Genomic DNA, 23,543 nt, shown 5'->3' with positions numbered 1-23,543 from the left:
CAGAATCAGAGTCGGCAAAGGCAAAGTGATTGTCACTTTAATTGAAACTGACGTGAGTGACACCAGCGTTGGAGAGAGCATGTTGCGTCACTGAGATATGTTTTTTACACAGTCACTGGGTCAGAACGGCAGAAATCCAAAAGTGTATGGACAACCTGCAGGACTTTTCAACGTTCGAGAGAACCCAGTCCTACCACGGAAGAAGAAGAAGAAGAGGAAGAAGAAGAAATCAAGCGAGGACGAAGATCTGATCAGAGACCTGACTAACTTCACTAAGACAAAGAGTAGGAGAGTTTCTAATGAAATCAACGAGCCGAGCCAAAGTATTAGTATTTACTTCATGTATTTCGGGTTTACATATTTACTCCACAATCCACTTCCAAACATGCCTCTTATACTGTTAGAAATGTAGTTAAATATAGTTTTTGATCATGAACAAGCAGAAATTCAAGTGAATCATGTCAAGAAAATCACCATGATCCTTGTTTTTCCCAATAACAGAGGATCTGCAACAGTGTGGGTTTTCTCGGACATTTACATCATGATTATCAAGGGTGTATTAGGGTATGAATGACAACTCATACTGTCTGTAAAGAGGCAGTACACCCCGAGTTTGCCGAAACTACAATAGGGGAAAAGGGAACATAACAACTATATGATGGGGAGAGGGGTCATGTATATATATGTGTGTGTGGGGGGGGGGGGGGGGGGGGGGGGAGAACAGGAATCAGTGGCAAAATACCGGACAAACAAAGATTGCCTGCATAAACGAGTAAATTGTTGTTGTTTTTTGCTCAAATAAAGCAAAAATCATTCGTGAGAGTCTCAACCAGAGAATAAAAACTTTGCGTGAGAGTCTCACCCTACCGAGCGTGAGAGTATCAACCGGCAATTTGTAGGGTTGCTACGCGATTTCTTGACATGTAATCGAATTGCAACTTTTCAAAGACCAAAAAGTACACTCATGTTTCAAGAATTGATTAATCTTGTCTTTCCCGTTGACTATAATCTTTTACTTGCATTAAATATTCCATAATAACAATGAAAAGTCAACATTTTGGCGCAGAACGCTTGAAATGTGTCAATATTCTCTGCTCCCCTTTTACAAGTGCATTTAAATAATAAAATAATTCTGGAATATGGTACGCATACTTCTTATGCTAAAGCGCAAACAACAATAATACGATAAAATGTCTTTTTGTGAAAGTTATGATGCAATTTGTGGAGCAACTCACCTCGCTTTGCCGCCGCGTGAGAGCTGAAATGGATTGAACCGGAGCGTGGGTATTTTCTTCGTATCAACCGGTTATACGGTGTGTTTATGTGTGCTTGAGTGTGTGTGTGGGCGCGCGCGCGTGTGTGTGTGTGTGTGTGTGTGCGTGCGTGCGTTCGTGTGTGTGTGTGTGTGTGTGTGTGTGTGTGTATGCACGGAACACGCCGACAACACAAAGTGTCTTTTTATACTTCATGTATGTATTTATTGTACAAAGCCAGTTTTAATTCTTTTTTGTTGACAATGTTCTATATTTCGTAAAATGAACATGAATGTACAGATTTGAATAAATAAATTGTTCTGAATCTCCGAGCTTTTTGTTGTCACATGACTTTAAGAATGAGCTAGTTCTCTTTCCCATTGCCTGTTTGTTTGCTTTATTACACCCCAAACTCCTATTCCCCCTCCCACCCCATCCCCCCTCCCTTCTGGTTTCTTTCTGTCTCTGTGTGTATGTCGGAGAGACTTTCTTTCTTTCCTTCTCGTTCTTTGAATCAATATTCGAAAGAAACCAAATCAAAATATAAAACAAAAGAAAACATGTTTCTAGAATTATGCCATACTCAAAACGATTAAAGGCACAGTAAGCCTCCCGTAAACCATCACAGAGCTCCCCGAGCGTCTACATACAGTACAAGCATACTTCCATTTGAACGCTCACCGAACGGGAACATCCTGGCTGCTTTCTGTCGAGCGTGAGACATTTTCAAATAATTTATTTTCGTGGACTTGCTCCTCTACAACAATGGCGCCTCGTTTTGGTGCTGGACGGCTGTTATGAATATTCAATACCGGAAATCACGCCCGGACAGTAAGCCTCCCGTAAACCATCACAGATACTGTCAGGCTTTTACACACAGTACAAACACCCTTCCATTTGAACGCTCACCAAACGGGAACATCCTAGGTGCCCTACGTAAAGAGCGAGCAATTTTTAAAGAATTAATTTTGCAGATTGTCTCGAACACTTTTTGGACCCATCCTGAACTCTGGTCAAAAATGAGTTACTTCCCTTCGGGTCTCATTCTATCGATGTAAACTGGCCATAGCCGTGGATCGATGATTATCAGAATGTTTTTGGACCGTGGTGCGTTTTTGCGCTAGAACTAACTTTTAAAATCTAAATAATAAATTGACAGCTTGTTACACAAACATTCTTTAATCATAAAAGAATTCTTTTTTCATCAAGACAAGATCAGTACAATTCGAAGTTGTGAAAGTTTGAAAAAAGAAAATCCCGGAAGCAGGGTCACGCAAGGGTCGTAGCAGACGACGGTTTATGCATATCGCCGTTCCTCTCAACAGTGAAAAGCCATCGCTAGAGTTCTTGTGAACCACAGCCGTTTGTTTCGTGCAAAAAAACGTGCTATTGTAGATAAGCTCACATCGAGTCGCATTCAAATGACTAACTGACGACTACATTGTGAAATAGGGAAACTGGATCACACGGGTTCACGATGGCTCAGGGGTAAGATAAACCACGCAAAAATAAATTCTTTGAAAATTGTTCGCTCTTTACGGAGGGCACCTAGGATGTTCTCAATCGGTGAGTGTTTAAATGAAAGGGTGTTTGTACTGTGTGTAAAAGCCTGACCGTATTTGTGATGGTTTACGGGAGGCTTACTGTGCCTTTAAAAACATGTTTAAATTTTAGCGACACAGATTTAACAAAGGGCTAAATATGAGATTCAAAATTGTTAAACATGATTGCATGTCTTGCTCGGTCACAGAGAAATCATTAGAAACTGTGAACTCCTGAACACAGCAAAAGAGTGGCAGCAAGGTCACGGAATATTTGTTTCCCCGGGCCCCCAGTAAGCGTAACATATTGCAAGCGATGAATAATGATCTTGTACGTTCATGGAAAACTTCAAATCCAGAAAATTATTTCACATGCACAGAAGCTACTTGGCATACAAACATGAGCTAAGTTGATTTCTGGCAGACGTATAAGTCTTTGAGCAATAAGAAGGGCGTGAGACGCATATTTTGATAGTCTGTAAGCAATCAACAACTATCTTGTATGTACAATAAAGTGGAATTCAAAGTGGTATTATCTGGGCATACAAGTGAGCCATCTATAGATTGCAGGATGATCTCTTCCGGTCACAAACAGAACATGCTATTATTGTAGGTGGAATATGATAAGAAATAAGATATTATCTGCTACAGCAAATGACGATCTCACATATAGAAAACTTAATGAATTCAAGCTAGTAGGCGCAGACATGGTCTGGATTTGGTGCAGCATAGATGTAGCTGAAGCGATGAACTTCGATTTTTCTGTGTTCAGTTTTTCAATTGGACACACACGTACACACATACACACAAACCACAAAAAGTAAGACCAAATGACAAACAACAAAAAACATACTTGGTTATATAACGAATGACAACTTCACATTTATAAAATTACATGTAGTTAATCACTGGCTATTAGGCGTAGACATTGTCTTGATTTGGTCCAGCATATGTATGTAACCGTTGTGATTTTTGTCTGTACATTGTGGCAAATTGACAACAACAACAACAACAACAACAACAACAACAACAACAACAACAACACAAAAGAGACAAAATCGAAGTAAACGACATGTACGGTTGTATCACCAGTGCACGTGCAGCATGGATGTAGCTGTAGTGATGTGCTATCATTTTCTCTGGTCGACTCAATGTGACAAATAGTATAGAAAAAAAATGCAAAGTTGCACGACAAGTGAAAAATGTACACCAAGAAAACTACATGGTGGCCTTTCACGACATGTATATTTAGATAAAGTGAATAGGCAACTGGACAACAGAAGGTGCCCTTTTATAATGAGAAGGGCCCAACATTACAGTTCGCAATGCACTAGGCGTAGACATGGTCCGGATGAGAAGGGCCCAACATTACAGTTCGCAATGCACTAAGCGTAGACATGGTCCGGATGAGAAGGGCCCAACATTACAGTTCGCAATGCACTAGGCGGAGACATGGTCCGGATTTGGTTCCGCATGGATGTAGCTGATGGATGTCGGCTTGGAGCGTGACCAGGAACAGGGAGTGGGGTGCAGGTAGTCATCTGTGGGTGCCTCTGAAACAAAGAAAAGGAACCTAGCTCAGTGCTAGAGCCTGCGGCGATGCCGGTGCTTGAGATAGTAACAGAAGTAGATTTTCCAACGTGACGACTTTCGGCCAATTTATAGTTTTAATGCGACAACAGACCGCCGTCTCATCCCAACCCCCAACACCTCTCATCCCTTCGTTCTGCTGCTGCACTGACCCACTCCGCCTTCACATCCCTCGCTCGAAACTCGCATCTGCTGGTCAGCGTGCATTTCCCTCCGCGGGCCCCTCCGTCTGGAACTCCCTGCCGCTTGAGCTTCGCCAGAGCCCCTCTCTTGACGCGTTCAAGAGTAGGTTGAAGACTCATTTCTTCCCGTAGCTGGCTGCGACTTTCATGTTCGACGTGATGTGTTGTGCCCCAAAAGACATTCTTGTGCTGTGCTCTGTGAGAGGTGTTTTTCTTTGTGCTTAATATTATTTTGTTTGGACCTAGCTATTGATGTGTATATTGTTGTTAAACAGTTGTTTGTTGTATGTTTATCAGGGTTTGCTAGTGTGTGATAGGGTTCGTGTCCGTCTGTAAATGTTAGCTTCTTTGTTAGTCCTGTGTTGACAACTCTTCGACAAGCGCTTAGAACTGTACCCACGGAATACGCGCTATATAAGCTTCATATTGATTGATTGATTGATCCCAACCCCTAACACCTCTCTTCCTAACCCCCCCGCCCCTCCCCCCCCCCCAAAAAAAAAAAACCCCAACAACCAAGCAAACAACAAACAAACAAACAAACAAACAAACATGAAGATAAAGACAATCAGAAAAAGAAGAAAAGTGTGTCAGTCTATACCATCTTTATCCAACACGTCATGTAGCCAGCGAGTCACGTGATAGGCTGTCAATTAAAAATGAAAGCTAATTTTAACTCCTCTTTTTACCGACTATCGACAACTGGCCAAAAACCTCAAGAAAGTAAAGCGCTCGTAACATTAGTCAACAAAATTACAAGCTGCAAGCAACATGTACTTCAACAGTGTCACCGCTCAACAACCCTGGATTCTCCGAAGCTGTCCCAATCACATAGTTCGAACTGGGTCTGAGAATGTTTGACCAAAATTGTAATTGATTTGATGGAAAAATGCGGTCACCACAGTGCCGCTTGAAATTGTCGTAAAACCTGGATATGACGTCATCAAATAAATTTATAGGAAAATAGAACAGATAAAAAGTCAATAACGGGATATCATCTGGAAGAATTCGAATGTAAAGATTCATGAAGATTTGTCCAGTGGTTTTCTAAGAATCGCTCTACACACACACACACACACATACACGCACACACGCACGCACGCACGCACACACACACTCACACACATACACACACACACACACGCACACACTCACACGCACACTCACACGCACACTCACACACCCAGTCTACCGGAATACATTTAGTTAAAATTCTATTCTGCAAGGAGTACTTGAACAGTGTAAAAAACCCTGGACTAACCTGGGTTGTCCAAAGCCGTGTCATCCAGCTCAACATACTCGGAGCTGTATCGCCCACTGTCCCTGGTGTCCGGAGGGTTGGTCACGCCCTCTGTGTGGCGGAGAGAGTCGCTGACCACGAAAGGCTCGTTTCTAACGGAGCCCAACCCGGTGTAAGGATTTTCATCATCGTCGCCGTTTCTTCTGCCTTTCTTCTTCTTCGTCTTCTTTGGTCTGTCGTACAGTGGATGTCCTGAAATATGCGAATCAAATTTTAACAATCAGAAAGCCAAATGTAAAATGTTTCTCTTTATTCGTGGAGGAGGAGGAGGGGGGGGGTGGACAGAGGGAGACGGAGACGGATGGGGTTGGGGTGAGGAAGGAATAATATTTACTTTTGCAAGAGAAAACATACTTCCAGAAGGTGACTTTATGACTGTAAACGCTCGCACGAAACACTCAAATCCCATTGGAAGACAAGCACATTGAAACGAGAGTGAGTTCAGACTTAGTAAACAGTCTACATAGTCCCAATATAGTCAAAATCCCGTAGTCCGAAACAGGGCCAAGAATGTTTGACCAAAAATGTCAATCAATTTGATGGAAAACTTCGGCCGCCACAATGCCACCTCAACTTTTCTTTAAAGCCGGATATGGTGTCATCAAAGACATGTATCAATGAAGACAAAAGGTCAGGGGATACCATCAGGAAGAATTCACATGTAAAGTTTCATGAAGGTCTGTCCCGCAGCTTTCTGGGAATCACTCCACACACACGCACGCACACACGCACACGCCATTATCCTCATCTTCGTTTACATGTTTAGACTTGATGCAGAAAGAAGGAAAGAAATCCAAGATCTTTTCACTTTTCCTATGTAACAAATGGCACCCCAGAAAAATACTTACTTCGCTTTCTGACAACGACAACGACAATAATGATGAGGACAACGACGACGACAACCCCACCAGCGGCAGCGCCAGCGACGAGCGGAACATTCAATGAGGGGTTTTCATCTCCTGTTGATGTCTGCACATCTGTAGTTGAGCTCAGGTCCTCGTCTGTTTCGACACAGAGAACAATGTATTTGGTGACATGATGACTTCAGATGTAATGAAATAAACAGAGATTTCTATTTGTAACTCATATAAGCAATCCCGGAAGACTTTTCTGTTTTGTTTTGTATGCACTGTAATAGGATCAAGATTTGTCATGTTTTACCTCATAAGGAAACTAAAAAAAAAAAAAAAATGTTTAACACAATAAGAACATAAATAGCAGTCACAGAGTGTATACTAACTGAATCAAAAAACAAGAAAGGTAGGTTGTTGGAACGTTTGTTATTGACAAAACAATACATTCACAAATATTTCGACCCAACGGTCTTTTAAGTGAACAGACACACAAATATTCACACAAAACTTATCTTGATAGAATCAGTTTTCGCCCACTCTCCAGGAAGCCGAGCGAATGAATCAATAACAAACGTTCCAACAACCTACCTTTCTTGTTTATTTTATTCTGAATTTCGGAACGTTGGCAGTCTCTTTGTTTTTGTATACTGATTTGAGGATAGTACGGCATGGTAACATCTACAATCAATACATTAACCTCTCTTCCACTTCCTCTCTATCCTTGTTTTCTTTCTTCTGTGTATGTCTGTCTGTTACACTTCTCTAGACTTCTCCCTCTCTCCCCCCCCCCCCTCCAACTATTACCCTGAAATTGTTGCCCATCAAATCACACACACACACCCCATCCCCACACACAAACACACACGAACACGCACAGAAGAAAAAATAGACGGTTAGAAAGGGGAAAGAAGCAAGAAAGAAAGAAAGAAAGAAAGAATGAACGAAAGAAAAGAAAGGAAAAAAAGAAAGAAAGTAAGAAGAAAAAAAAAAGAAAGGAAACTTGGACAAGTATTACCATTGACACACGATTTTCCGTCGGAAACGAGACTTTGGCCATCAGGGCACGTGCACTTGCTACTGTTGCCAGGTAACGGGATGCAAAACACACTGCATCCTCCATTGTTACTGCCACATCCGTTAGGTTCTGGCAAGAAAGAAGCTAAAACTTAACTCAATCACTAATTAATGCAATATTCAGAACCTCTACAAAATACTGAAATGTGCTAAACCGCTTGGAATCCTGGCATTTAAACACAAACGCACATACATACACACACACACACACACACACACACACACACACACGCGCGCGCGCACACAAGCACTCACACACATACACATACACCCACACACACACATCTGCCACTGTCCACCCGGAATCGCCACTGATGGGAAATATACAACACCACACAAACAAACAACCAAACAGTCTGTTACAGTACCGGATGGTTGCGCGTGATAGATGTGTATGTCGTTGAGTCTGAGAGGCACAGAGCCAAAGACAGTAACGTTCCTCCCGTCCACAGTCTGTCGAACGATGAGGCTCAGTTTTGTTTGTACCCTGCACGCGTTGAAAAAGACGAGTTCAAGTCCAAAGATAGCAATTCTATATACTACTACTACTACTACTTCTACTACTACTTCTACTACTACAACCTGCTACTACTATTACTGCTGTTACTAGTACTGCTGCTACTATTACTACTACTACTACTACTACTGCTATCACTACTACTATACTTCTGTTGCTACTAGTAGTTGTTGTAGTCGTACACACCAAGTGACATACAGATACAGGCAAGCAGAAACACACACACACACACACACACTGACACACACACACACACGCACGCACGCACGCACGCACGCACGCACGCACGCACACACACACACACGCACGCACACGCACTCACACGCGAACGCGCACGCACGCACGCACGCACGCACGCACACACACACACACACACACACACACACACATGCGCGCGTGCGCGCGCATTGTGCAACAGACAGACAAATACAATCAGACAAGGACAGCGGGGGACAGAGAGACATACAGACAGAGACAGAGAGAAGCAGACAGAGAGAGTTAGATAGAGATAGATAGACAGAGAAAGGCAGGCAAACGGACAGATACATATCGAGACACAGACAGACAGACGGACAGACAGGAACACATATCAAGATAGAGAGGGTCGACAGACGGAAAGACAGACAGACAGCCAGCAAGCCAGCAAGTCATCAAAACAGACAAACTGAACACATACGCCTCAGGTCCCCAGTCGGTGATGTAGAGGGAATCCTGAAATAGTGCCAGACCAAAGAAATGTCTCGTCTTCTGTGCGTTCAGGAGAACGGTCCTTCCCTCGCCCTCCAGGTCTGAGTATTCAACCAAGTCTGTTCCTGCGTCTGCCCAGTATAGTCGGTTGCCTGCAATGTGAGTAAATACGAATTAATGTATTTAAGAATCATAAACAAGTGCATTCTGATCAGTCATCGCTCAACGGCTATCGCCAGTTATCTCTCTGACCGGACGCTACAGTCCTACGCGAATCGATCAAAACAAAAATACAGAGTTATCTCCCATACGTTTTTCGCGAGCACTGATCTAAATTTGAGATCAGTGTTCGCGAGACGAAAATGATTGCAGATTGGCCGACTTCGACAGTGATCTTCGTTCTGTTCTTCACAGTTATGATAATGACATTGTTCTAAGGTCAAAACAAGTCGAAATTTTGGGACTGCTGCCGGAGGGAGACCGTAATGGTTTCATCACTGTCAACTGGTTACAGAAAAAATCGTCTGCTCCAGTGAGCGCCGAAACCAAACGGTTGATTATCACGTGACACTTTTGCCATATTTAGAGTTGTTTGCACAGTAAATGCAACCGCGAAAAATAGCTCGCTTGAAACTGTCTTACATATCAATTCCTTTGTAATTTAAAAATTACAAAACACCATGAAAAATCATTATCGACGATCGCGAATCTGCTTATATCAATAATACATTACAAAAAGCTCTAAATATGTTAAAAATTTAAAAAAAAAAATCGGTTTCCTTGCCAGACAAGGAAACTCAAGGCATCCTGTCAGGGAGAGAATGAGCCGAACTCATTTTGACCTGAGGTCAGGATGAAACAAGTAAGGCAGAGCGCTAAAACAAGATCTGAGAAACAAGAGGTTGTGTGTTTATTCTTAAAATAACAGAAGCCTGGGTCTAAGAACTGTTGGTTAAAGCCATTCTCTAGTGTGCCAGGACACTGGGTCCGAATAAATCTAACTGACTGTTGTTAAACCTATCGTGTGCGCTTCCCTTTGTGTTAGATTACATTTCTAAGGTCCGTTCTTAGATAATGTATTCAAGATTTGAGAAAACAAACAAACAAAGGACATCTACTTCTAGCAATGCAAGAATATGCAAATATCGTACTGGCTATTTTTTAAGGCGGTATTTCTTTATAAGAACGAATCCTCGCTCTCAGAGAACCATGCGTTTCGCCTACTAGTCAAACCTAGTCTAAACCATAATGATTGCCAAACTATTGACAGGAAACAAATCGGTCAACAAGAACATCAACCTGTATGTGTTATGACCGGTCCCCAATTTCATTTTCAGTTTGTGACATTGTTACAGGTAATATACCATACAATATCGGTTAATGCGTTCTTTGATAAGATATACAAAACACGAGACCGTACTTGCAACGTCCAAAGCCAGAGCATTGATGGCCAGTAGGTAGGAATTGACCAGTGTCCGTCTGTCACTGCCGTCATAGTTGGCTCGCTCGATCTTGGCCGGTCCTCCCCAGTCTGTCCAGAACATCACACTGGACAATGACAAACAGTAATAAGATTTTCTTGAACAGCAATGATAAAAATAAATCCAAAAACAAAGAGACTGCCAACGTTCCAAAATTCAGAATAAAAAAACAAGAAAGGTAGGTTGTTGGAACGTTTGTTATTGACAAAACAATACATTCACAGATATTTCGACCCAACGGTCTTTTAAGTGAACAACAAACAAATATTCACACAAAACTTATCTTGATAGTTTTATCAGTTTACGTCCACTCGTCAGGAAGCCGAGCGAATGAATCGAAAAGAAGTTTAAAAGACCGTTGGGTCGAAATATCTGTGAATGTATTGTTTTGTCAATAACAAACGTTCCAACAACCTACCTTTCTTGTTTCTTGATTCAACAATGATAAAGATTTTGTTCGTGTTCAATCGACGTGAATACAAACATATAAAGTAAACTAATGATAAAAGGCTCTGAAGCACAACATTTTCTACTGCAAATACGTGTTATTCTTTTATTCTGCCCGCATGAATTGACAATCACCACTTTCTGTGAGTCTGAAGCACCAAATTGGCTTTTGTCCTTAATTGGACCAAGATCCGAAGTCTAATTTACCAAAAATGCAGTCACAAAACTTCGTGCAGCAAGCTATTTAAGATCAGGCTTGACAAAAAGCAAACTTTTTGAGGTCGACAGTAGAAATAGGGTTACAATATTAATCAAACTTTGAGTGGAGGGGGAGGGGCGCTTAGTCTAACTAATTATTCTGTTTTCTCATTTTCATTTTCATTTTCTTTACTTAATTGTCCCATCGCTGGGAAATTCGGGTCGCTTCCTCCCAGTGGAAAGCTAGCAGCAACAAAGTCGCGCTACCCAGGTGTATGCGTGTTTAGGTAAAAATCAGCCACCAGCACTTATGGCAGAATGACCGAGGTCTTTTACGTGCCACAGGGGTGACACGGGGGTGACACGGGGGTGGAACATGGATACCGTCTCTGGGTCTGCACATAAAATTGACCCGTGTTCGTCCCGGCCCGGATTCGAACCCGTGACCTGCGGATCACAATTCCAGTGCTCTACCAACTGAGCTACCGGGCCCCCTTTCTAGCTCTCACCCGTTGCTAGTGTCCAGCACGATGGCACGAGGCTTGTCCAGGCTGGAGTTGACCACGGTCTTGTGAGCCAGAGTGGACATGGTGACCATGGCAACCAGCTTGTTGACAGTGTCTGTGTAGAAGATGAGACGCGACACGTGATCCACAGCAAGGCCGTCCAGAACAGCATCTGCAGAGGTCACAGGATTAGTTTTCACACTTAGCCAGAACGGCATCTGAAGATTGCAGAGGTCACAGGATTAGTTTTCACACTTAGCCAGAACGGCATCTGAAGATTGCACAGGTCACAGGATTACTTTTCACACTTAGCCGATAACTAACTTGATAACAAGCAGCAATTACAACGGGTTTCTTGAGCAAACGTTATCGTCGCACCATCAGCATGTTTGTGTGAAAGTTTCGAGGGGCTTTATTATTATTATCAATATTAAGAAACAGAACATGAACATTCCCCCCACCTTTTCACGCTTTATAAATTTCTAATAGGAAATTCTTAGTATCTGAAAGTGAACACACATTGGATGATTGTATTTCACTAATCATTTATTGGTCGAGACACAAGTCAATTTGCAACGTAGCTTACAGTGAGACCTACAAATCCGCTACTCTATTGTTAATATTCAACAATGTACAAAGTAAGTTTCTACAGTAGAGTTTGTGTGTGTCTTGTGTTGTGTTGTTGTTGTACCTCTAAACGTCTCAAACTGCAATACAAGTTTAACAATTCAGCTTTGGTCACAATTGAAATAAAGGTATCACAATGCAGACGTATAAAAGTAGTGTAACACTTGAAGGAATACCTAACATGTTTTGAAATAACCAGAAACGGTTACTCAAATGTTTTGGAAAAACAAAAAGTAGTTCCCCGGACGCTTTGAAACGACCATAAATGGTTGCCCAGGTGTTTTGAAGCAACGGAAAATGGTTCTCAGTTGTTTTGAATCAATTTGTCTTGTTTCAAAACATCGGGGCAACCATTTCCTGTTTCAAAACATTGGGGAAATCAAGTTCTGTTGTTTCAAAACAACTGGGGAATCATTTTCTGTTGTTTCCAAACAACTGGGGAATCATTGTCTGTTGTTTCAAAGCAACCGGGGAACCATGTTCTGTTGTTTCAAAAGATTTTGGGAACATTTTCTGTTGTTTATAAACATTAGTGAATCATTTTCTGTTGTCATCATTTTCACGACTTGGCAACAACGACAAAACTCAACAAGAACAAGAAGAAGAAGAATAATTTATTCTGCCATATAGCATAACAGCCATTGGTATTTGTTTTGAAAGAATGTGGTGTAACGCTGTGGTGAAAACCCCTGACCTTTCCCAGCATCAAAGACAGTCTCTGCCCTCCCGCCAGTCAGACCAGCAGAGCGAATGTGGTTCACAATGCCCACCTCCGTCCAGAATATCCTCTTCTCCACAGGGTCATAGTCCAGTGCTATAGGGTTCAGGAGGGACGGGGACATGGGGATAATGTAGTTGCTGCGTGTCTCCGTGTCCATCAGAAAGATGCTACCTCCCACGGAGGTCACGGATGTTGCAGCGATGAGGAAGAAGGAATCTGGGATGATTTCTGTTTGAAGAAACACACACATGTGCATGTGAGTTAGGTTTTGCGTTATAGGCAAGGTTGTGTTATATCACTGAAATACACTTTGAACCTTGCATGAATTTGTTTTCTTCTAAAAATGTGGAGATGATGCACATTATAATAATTATCCGTACAGAGAAGGCTAAATACGAATCTGCTTCTTAAGTTGTGGTCAGAAGAGTACATTACTGACCCTTTTACTAATCTTTCGTGAAACCTGATTCCAAAATGATAAATGCGTTTTCAATGGAATATTGCGGTTTTGCTGCACTCGCTAATGGCAGATATAATAATGACGCCGAAATTGTATGTTGTTTTTGCTCCTTTTGTTTTATACTGCTTCTTTTGCTTTGCTCTACAACTACCCATTTGTCCTAAATCACCTGTCATATTTCAAAGCTTCCGTCTGTGCCTGATATCGTCTGACGGAAAAATGTGTACAATGTCTGATAGTCAATTAAGCCCCCACCAAAACAAACTTTCAAAACAACAACAACGACATAAAAACGATGATAGGTGAGGGTTTAAGTATGGGGGAATTCTGGGGGATCCGCGGCGCACTGCCAACTTCATCGACGAGACGAACGAAATGAAGAAGAAGAAGAAGAAGAGCGAAATGACATTAAACCTGCAGTATAGATGGCAGAGAATCCAGCTCTCGTTCCGTTGTTGTTAGTGACAAACTTGACCCAAAGATTGTTGTGGAAGGATCGACGTGTTGACGGAGGTGACGTGTTGCACATGCGCTGTCCAATTCTCGGCGCATCTTCGTTGTCCCCATCGCGTACCTATTGTAGACAGCAAAAACAGTAACGACAAGCAAAATCAAAACAAGGAGAGAGAGAGAGAGAGAGAGAGAGAGAGAGAGAGAGAGAGAGAGAGAGAGAGAGAGAGAGAGAGAGAGAGAGAGAGAGAGAGAGAGAGAGAGAGAGAGAGAGAGAGAGAGAGAGAGAGAGATCAAATCAAATCAAATCAAATCAAATCAAATCAAATTGTATTTTACGAGGGTTGTGGCATAAGCAATATAAACGAGCTTCTTTTCAACCAGCCCTCGCCCAGAGAGGGACTACTCTAATCTTATATACATATATATTCAAACGTAAAACAATTACAAAAGATGAACATAAAAGTAAAAGAGAGAGAGAGAGAGAGAGAGAGAGAGAGAGAGAGAGAGAGAGAGAGAGAGAGAGAGAGAGAGAGAGAGAGAGAGAGAGAGAGAGAGAGAGAGAGAGAGAGAGAGGGGTGGGGGTTGGGAGTGGGGAAAAAAGGCAAACTGACAGCCAGACAGATGAACGGAAGGAAGGACTTCCGGGCGGTCAGATAGACAGACAGAGAGAAGGGAAGAAAAAGAAGCAGAAAAGCAAACACAAAATCGAAAAGAAAAAAAAAATAGAAGAAGACCGAGCGACAGACTAAAGAAAACAGTAAATAGAAGTATCCCATCCAGTTTTGGTTTTGAATCATTTGTTTCAAGAGAAACTATGTTGTTGCTTCGCTTTTCATCTCTATAATATTAAAATATAAAAGATATCTGTACTCACCGATACAGGGCCGGACCCAGGGGGGGGGGGGGGGGGTTCCAAGGGTTCCGGAACCCCACCCCTGGAAAAAGCATGTACCTTGCTTGTGTTTGGTTTTTTTTTTTTACTAGTTTTAGCACCAAAACAATGCTGCTCTTAACCCTCAAAACAAGGCCCAGAATGCACATGATTGCACAGATTTTAACCGTTTTTCAAAAAATTTTCGGGGGAGCATGCCCCCGGACCCCCTAGTTCTTTGATAGTTTTGTGCTTCGCCACTTCGCTGATTTGCCCCCCCAAAAAAGGAGGAACCCTCCCCCTTACAACTCATTTGGTCCGGCCCTGCGATACAAGAACAAAGAAAAATAATACGAAACTAAAAGAGTAATGAAGAAAGAGAATTCAATGAACAATAGCAACCAGCAAGAAGAAACTCCACGCCCTTCTACCTTCTTTGCGTTAGACATAAATGTATCCGTGTCCTATTAACAGTTACAAACGGTTACCTCCACAAAGTCAGAAAGACAGTTTGGCACAGCCTCCACGTCAAAGGAGGTAAAGTTGAGTGTGACGCGATAACCGTCAGGGGCCTTGATGACGTAAACACAGCTTAATCCGTTGGTGTAGTTGTTGGGAAAGTTAGGAGACTGGACTGTTCCTGTTAGTGATGTCAGATTTCCTCCGCATGCTGTTTTGAAACAAACGTGAATGGGTAATACTCTTTGATTAATTTTAGCGTTGTAACTAAGGTCGATCACTACCCAGTGCTGTTCTTTTACAGGTTGTTTTAATTTTGACCAAAATATGACATTTTACACAAATCGAAAAAATCAGCGTTCCTTCGATCGAGACCGCGCCAGCTGACGGACTCTGACGTCACACGGCTCGAAGTAGAAAAATCCAATGTTTCATCGGTACATTGTATTATATATGATAGAAGTCACTTTAATTAAAGCAAAGAACTACTCGAGTGACATTATTTGACGGGAGGAGTGTTCCTGCCCGTCCGTCTATCTGTCCATGTCTCGATATGTCTTTGTCCGTCCGCTTGCCTTTCTCTGTCTTATTCTCTCTGTCCCTACCTGTTTCTGCCTTTTTGTCTGTCTGTGTGTGGGTCAGAAAATGTGTGTGTGTGTGAGTGTTTGTTAGTCTTCTCTTTTGTGGCCCTTACCTATGTACACAAAACCCACGGGTCCATGATAATTCGTAATCCGTGCTGATTTTGTGACGTCGCTTAGTCACATGTGCACGAGTGTAAACTACAGGCACATGACACTGGGTGGTTGAATGTGTGTGTGTGTGTGTGTGTGTGTGTGTGTGTTGTGTGTGTGTGTGTGTGTGTGTGTGTGTGTGTGTGTGTGTGTGTGCGTGCGTGCATACACGCGTGTGTTTAGGTACATGAGTGCATGCATTTATGTGTGTGTGTGTGTGTGTGTGTGTGTGTGTGTGTGTGTTTGTGTGTGTGTGTGTGCGTGCATACACGCGTGTGTTTAGGTACATGAGTGCATGCATTTATGTGTGTGTGTGTGTGTGTGTGTGTGTGTGTGTGTGTGTGTGTGTGTGTGTGTGTGTGTGCGTGGATGTGTGCGTGAGTGCGCGCGCGTGCGTGCTTGTATGGACGCGTGCGCACGTGTAGGCTTGCGTGTGTATGACTGTGTGCATGAAGCTGAGCTTCACGGCCTTTTATGCTGTTATACTTTCTCGAGCATTCTGTATTACAAATACATACAGGGGGAACACTGCCAAGCAACAAATGCGAAGCAAACCTATTACTAAACGAAGCGTAACATATGATGCATAGGGGTCATAAAAAGCGAAAACGATCTGTTTTGAATGCATTTCTGAATAGAAGTATTTTGCCTCAACTTGCAAGGGGCAGAGGAACGCAAAATGTTTACATGGTTGAGCGCATTTGTCAAAGTTATGGATCACATTTATAATACATTACATTCATGTACGTACACAAGGAAGTTGAAAACAAGCAAGATATTTACATCTTTCCTGAGGCATAGCAGCTTACGTGTTTCAAGGTCATATATTAATAGAAGAATGACACAGGTCCCGTGCCACATAATGTCACTTAAGAAATGTTATGACAAACAGGCATTTATTTTTAGGAAGTTGTCTTCCTGCTCAGTATTTATTACAACAGAATGAGATACGCCACGAGATTGTGTCCTCAGTGAACAGAAATGTAATTTGACACTAAAGGCAATGGAACAGGAAGTTTATTTTTCGAGCAGCCTCAAGGTTTATACACCCTCACTATTCAGCCAGCTGTTGTTGCTGTTGTTGTCTTCGTAGATGTTGTTATGTTGTTCTGATGCCGATTTTGTTAATTCAAGTCAGAATAAACATAAACCGATGTTGAATTTAAGGGCCTACACGAATGTGCCACAAACTCAGCTGAAGCGAACTAATATTGATCAATATGAAATTTGTACATATTTTGTTTTACAAAATAATATACATTTTTTTCAAACAATTACATAAGACAAAACAAGCAAAACACCACCTACACCCAGACGCAGACAAAGACACGCTCACACAGACACTCACACATGCACTCATACGTGCGCGCGCACGCACGCACACACACACACACACACACGCACACACACACACACACACACACACACACACGCACGCACACACGCACACACACACACACACACACACACACACACACCGCTACGCCCCTTTCCCCCATGCAAACACACAGATACACACATAAAGACACACACACAAAGTAGATCAAGTCTTCGACATTTGAATTTGTAGCCTATCAGTTAACGAACCGTCTCCACCAAAACGTGTATTCTTATGATTATTACTTGTGACAGACTTTTCAAAGGCCCATGACAGAAATATGTAGAGGTTACATGCCGAGTCTCAGTGATTATTAAAAATAATGGTCGAAGTTAGCGGATCATGAAAAATGCGAGCTTTAGCGAGCTTTTTCATGACCACGAACTGAGACCATCATTTTTTATAATCACTGAGACGAGGTGTGTAACCTCTTTATTCCTCCTTTCTTCAGTTATTCAAAGAAAAGAGGATTTTTTTTGCGAAAGTTTGATCGAATCCTATTCACTCAACCAGTCAACCTGCACAGGCGATCGATTAATGCGCGGTTGTATAGTTCCGTGCAAATCATTCCATTCTGTTAACACTGTCTTCTTGTCAGTTTTCCTATTTTGGACTAAAATCAAGTACACAGATATGCTGTTATTCTGCTGTGGCGGCAAAGGCAGATATTGTGTGTTCTGTATATGTTTTGGTATCGCTTAGGATAATGTTCTTTCGTCAAATGGGACTAGCAGACGAACTTTTGCACCCGTGTTCCAACGTTAAAAACTGTATGAAGTTCAGTTTTCTGGGGAAAATAGTGTATGCATGAAACCGCTTTATGTTGTTTAAATTGATGAGATGTGTGCATTTGGTTGCGTGTGATCTGTTTATTAAATGAAATATTGTTGAAAACTGACCGTCGGATTGCAGTCTGTTGTCGAAGAAACTGAGTGAAAAGAAATTTGAAAGGGGAAATACTCTTGTCACTAGACAAAGTATGAGAGTTACTTGCCTTGGGAATTTGCTTGTGATGAACGTTCGTGCACAGCAGACCTAGATTCAGAAAACAACCAAACTCATGGATTTTATATGGAGATTCATGTGTTCAAGCCTGTAGTTGTTAATTTAAATGCGGTATGTTTGCATTGTTTGCTCTAGAGATGTATACTTCGTACAGTACATTAGAGCGTTCGGAACTTTTCAGTCGCAAAAGTAGTACCGACGCAGAACAGCTTCTCAACCCATTGCGCTATCGAGGATTCAGGCTGTTGCTGGGTCGTTATTTGTTTGGTTGCTGGGTGTTTATCGAAAAATAACTAGCTCTACAAGTTTACAGAGGTAAAGAAGCAGAGGGGGGAATAAATGATTTTATATCCCATGACCTCCCATCTTTGTCTCTGTAAATGTACTCTTGGTATATTTCTTGTTTCTTGTATTTCCATTGTTCTCTTGTTACATCTATGATGTAACTATTGCACTCTTATAACACATAAAATAGTGGATAAATAAGGGTGCACGAAATACATCATAGCTGGCTCTACTTTCTGTCGTCCTTGACATTCCAAAATGCACATGTACCTATCGACCGGATGTGCAAGGGGTAACCACGCTTTTGACACTTTGAACTCAAAGCCATGACGTTCCCTACACAAGGCTTTGATAACGAACGGATAAGGGGCGTAACTCCTTAGTCATATTACAGTTGAAAATTCAAAGCGGGTCGGCTTCACTCAATTTCTTGGCATCAGAGGCTTGACATAAATTAGGAAAACAAATGGTTGGGCCCATCATGGACCAACTAAAACGCTGTAGGGCAGAATTAATATTTTGATGGTATTTTTGAACGTTCTCAGCGTCACTGTAGGAAGTGGCGTTCTCAGCGTGCAGAAAGTGAGCGTCAAGTCCCTTTGTATCAACAACGAAAATCTTTGCATCTTTGAATGAATCCGGCGAAACGCACGAGACTTACCACTCGTGCGTTTCGATTCATTCAAAGATGCAAAGATTTTCGTTGTTGATACAAAGGGACTTGACGCTCACGTTCTGCACGCTGAGAACGCCACTTCCTACAGTGACGCTGAGAACGTTCAAAAATACCATCAAAATATTAATTCTGCCCTACAGCGTTTTAGTTGGTCCATGATGGGTCCAACCATTTGTTTTCCTAATTTATGTCAAGCCTCTGATGCCAAGAAATTGAGTGAAGCCGACCCGCTTTGAATTTTCAACTGTAACATGACTAAGGAGTTACGCCCCTTGTCCGTTCGTTATCAAAGCCTTGTGTAGGGAACGTCATGGCTTTGAGTTCAAAGTGCGCTTTTGAGAACTTGCGCGAGAGTCGTTCACTGCAGTATAGCTGAGTTTTAGTCTCGACTTGCCGAGTGTGTGTGTGTGTGTATATCACATGACCTTGTAATGGTGGCTTGGTTGTCCCCGTTAGTTGAAAGCCTCTTACGCGGATTTGACTGAATACCTAGTGGTTACGCACGCATCTCCTGAGATCTTGGACACCTTCATCGTCTATAGGGCCTACTGCGCCGCAGAAGAGCTAGAAATACTCGCCGCAAAATGCATTAAACAGCTTGTCCAGAGAACAATCGTAGTCGATGATGTACCGATAAGGGCATATGTACCGAGCACGCTTGTAACTTCACAAGAGCATATCCTGAACATAGCAGTGCTGGTCGGACGGACTGGGTTTTTAACGATTGCTAGTTTGACTTCTGTTTTAGTTGAGAGAGCCGGCACCAACGAGCACACACACCCAAACACATACGGCTTGTCGTTGATCACAAGAGAATGGAAGGAAACATAGAACCAGGGCCGGACCCAGGGGGGGGGGGGGGGGGGGTTTCCAGGGGTTCCGGAACCCCACCCCTGGAAAAAGCATGTACCTTGCTTTGAGTGTTTTTTTTTTATGTTTTTTTTTAATAAATTTTGTGTGTGTCTCTAACAAATTTGATTCAATGTGAAATCCGATGAGAAAAAGGTACCCCCCCTCCCCCCACAATGCTGCTCTTAACCCTCAAAACAAGGCCCAGAATGCCCCAGATTGCACAGATTTTAACCGTTTTTCAAAAATTTTCCGGGGGAGCAAGCCCCCGGACCCCCCTAGTTCGCGCGCCTGCTTTGAAGGCGCACGCTTGTGGCTTCGCCACTTCGCTGATTTGCCCCCCCAAAAAAGGAGGAACCCCCCCCTTACAACTCATTTGGTCCGGCCCTGAGAACCACTCGTGTTGTAACCTCTCTATATATGCCGTCTGGTCTACATGTTATGGGATTTATTTTACAATAGCCTTTTTTCCCACTACTACTACTTCTTCTACCAATACTACTGCTGCTGCTGGTGCGGCTGATACTACTACGATGACGTCTACGGTATTACCTGAAGAACAACAACAGCGACAACAACAACAACAACAACAATATTACCACCACTACTGCGGTCATCACCACAACTACTACTGTATTAAAACAACAACAACCTCAACACCACCACCACCACCACCAAAAACAACAACAACAACAACAACAACAACAAAATATTGATTTTGTTTACTACCACTGCTGCGGTCTTTACAGATACAGCTCCTACTACCACCACTTCTACTTCTGCTTACTCACTTACAACTACTGCCACATCACTGCTTATCTTATCAAAATATATTATTGTCCTATAGGCATGTATGTTTGGCCTTTTAAGGACATGATCTGGGTTATATGCAAAAAAAAAAAAAAAATCGGGGGGCAAGGGAGGAAAGGAGAAGGGCCAGACCAAGCAGCCAGACCCTGATGGCTGGGACCCGGGACCCACTCTCTCTATATATATGGGGGGCGGGGTTGAATATGTTAAAAAGTATACGTTAAGATCCTTATCTAAGAATATTTACAGCCTCTCTTCACCTTCATGGGGAGGGGCCATTAAAAGCATAATCTTTAATTTAAGTATATTGTTATAAGAAAGGGTGTTAAAACTCAGGACCACGCTCTGTTAAAAAAGTTTAAGAATGAAACTTGTGAGAATAAGTAGGGAGGGTGTGCAAGGCACATAATAATTTTCTTAGGATGTAAAAAGTCAGACACACACATTCATGCTCGCACGCATGTATCCTGCGCCATATAGGTCCTGTCCGTACTAGATTGGGTTAAAATGATAGGATAATAAAATAACTATCTGCATTGTCCGTCGACCTCCCCGGCTGCCCGTACCTTTCTTAGCCATGTTATAGATACAAATGCATTGGTGTCATATGCCTACAGTAGGTATTCGGTCAGTAGGCTAGGAATTAATACATTGACCATAGGAACAGTGTTAGCGGAATATATGAAAGATAAGCAAGAAAGAAGCTTCTGCACGGGTGTGCTAAATGTAATTAATAAACAAATTAATGTGCCAATGGATATTCTAAGTTTCAAACAAATAATGTCCCCCAAAACGATAATAACAAAGAGGTAAGATAACGAATAAGCGTCCCAACTTCGCGTAGAAATAAACATGTACGGGCAGAAATGTCGAGGTTACTTGGTGAATATTTAAATTCAGATTCATGTCGATGCCTTCTAAATTAGTGTACGTAAAATTCAAACTGTGTGAATTAAAGGGGCAGTGCAGGGGTCACAGGGGTTACATCATTGTTGAAGCAACGTTTTGTCTTGTTGTCGCAGATTACGATATACACAGTCAAAGCTTTACACAACTATCTCACAGATGCCTTCACATACATTTAGTGTTGCCAGCCAAACTAAACTGTATGCGGTTTATCAGTTCGCATCTCCAGCCGGAATATAATTAAGATTTCCCGTCATTACGTTCTGGGTCTGAAGGCTGTGTGCTGTATGCCAAAATGGACCCATATCTGTTACACTTGACTACACAAGTAATCAAACACAATGTCTTGACGTAAAGTTCCCCAAATATAAAGAATTCTCGCTCTCGCCGATATTAATAGACTTCCTTGTAGACTTTTGACGTCATTAGTTTATGTGCGGGACCTGATTTGAGCCGGTGTAACACGAGAAAATTACTCCCACGAGATTTTTACTCCGGAGTAAACATTTCGTACGAAAAAGTTACTCCCTTTACGAAAAAGGCACTCCCCCATTTCACGAGAAAATTACTCCCCAAGACAGGTGAGGTCCGAGTAAACATTTCGTACAAAAAATGTTACTCCCCTGACGAATGAATAACGAATAAATTACTTCACCCAAACACAAGCAATTTAACTTCCCATGCCAGGTGTACAAAATTTTTACTCCCTTTGTCCCCTGTTAGTCTTGGTGGTGGAAGGGGTGGAAGGAGGGTAGCGCGACATTCGTGTGCGCGAGATCACTTATTGGCATTATCCCTTCGCCCGCATCCCATTTTTGCATACGATATTGTTACTGGAAGTAAAAAAAATGGGGAGTAAAAATTTCGTGGAGGGAGTAATTTTTTCGTGCCGTGTGGAGTTCTTTTCTCGTACGAAAAGTGTACTCGGAGTAAGAATTTCGTACAAAATATTTACTCCGGAGTAAATTTTTCGTGGAGTAAAAATTTCGTGTTACACCGGGTGACAGACCAAAATTAATTCGTAAAATATTTGCAGTTTTTGACTCCTTGCATGAAATTCAATAAAACTTGGTATTTTTTCAAACGGATAACTGCCTGACCATGACTGAAAGCCCTAGAGGCTCCGTGCACCTGGACGTGACAAGAACAGTGACTTTAAGGAGACGAAAAACCAAGAAAAACCAGAAAATTGACAGAAAGACAGCCCCATGATAAAAATCAAAGTCGGTAAACATACCTTCAACTTTGCATTTTAGAACAATCTGGTACAAAGTCAAACACAGCACAACAAAGCGTGGGACTGCCATGGCTGTCAGAACGTACGCCTCCCAGCGAAGTGTTGAAGTGACAAAGAAAACACAGTATGACGTGTTGTTATCCAGGATGTAAATTGCTGGGGGGGGGGGGGGGGGGGGGGTAGTCCATACAGTTGGAAAGTCTAGATTGACTGCGCAAAATACATTAGTGAAGCAACGTGTCTGTGCAGAATACGAATATACTACTCGTCAAAAGAAACTAGACAGGTGCGTTTCGGAGTCGATTTTGGCTGTGAGGCTGTGCACAATCATTCCCTATTGGCTTTGACAAAATCAATTCATCAAAGTTATGTTGAAAACTGCTAATGTCAAAAACAAAATCAGGATGCCAAAGTATTTATTCGACTGCATTTTTGACAATTT

At 42.2% G+C, this 23,543-nt stretch overlaps 1 protein-coding gene across 1 annotated transcript; it reads right to left on the bottom strand.

Moving 5' to 3' along the window:
• Positions 1 to 1,451: 1,451 nt before the first annotated feature.
• LOC138947136 (low-density lipoprotein receptor 2-like) lies at positions 1,452 to 23,230 on the bottom strand. The gene is made up of 12 exons (XM_070318585.1): positions 23,102 to 23,230; positions 15,251 to 15,432; positions 13,853 to 14,012; positions 12,952 to 13,206; positions 11,634 to 11,802; positions 10,419 to 10,546; positions 8,988 to 9,150; positions 8,163 to 8,281; positions 7,736 to 7,864; positions 6,715 to 6,867; positions 5,828 to 6,058; positions 1,452 to 4,347 (listed from the first exon to the last, which is right to left on the bottom strand). Exons 1-12 carry the CDS (start codon positions 23,169 to 23,171, stop codon positions 4,235 to 4,237), a joined length of 1,872 nt encoding a protein of 623 aa, XP_070174686.1. The 5' UTR covers positions 23,172 to 23,230; the 3' UTR covers positions 1,452 to 4,234.
• Positions 23,231 to 23,543: the final 313 nt, after the last annotated feature.

Source organism: Littorina saxatilis, linkage group LG14 (genome assembly GCF_037325665.1).
Source record: "Littorina saxatilis isolate snail1 linkage group LG14, US_GU_Lsax_2.0, whole genome shotgun sequence".
Lineage (NCBI taxonomy): Eukaryota > Metazoa > Mollusca > Gastropoda > Littorinimorpha > Littorinidae > Littorina > Littorina saxatilis.
This window is presented reverse-complemented; position numbering and strand designations above follow the sequence as displayed.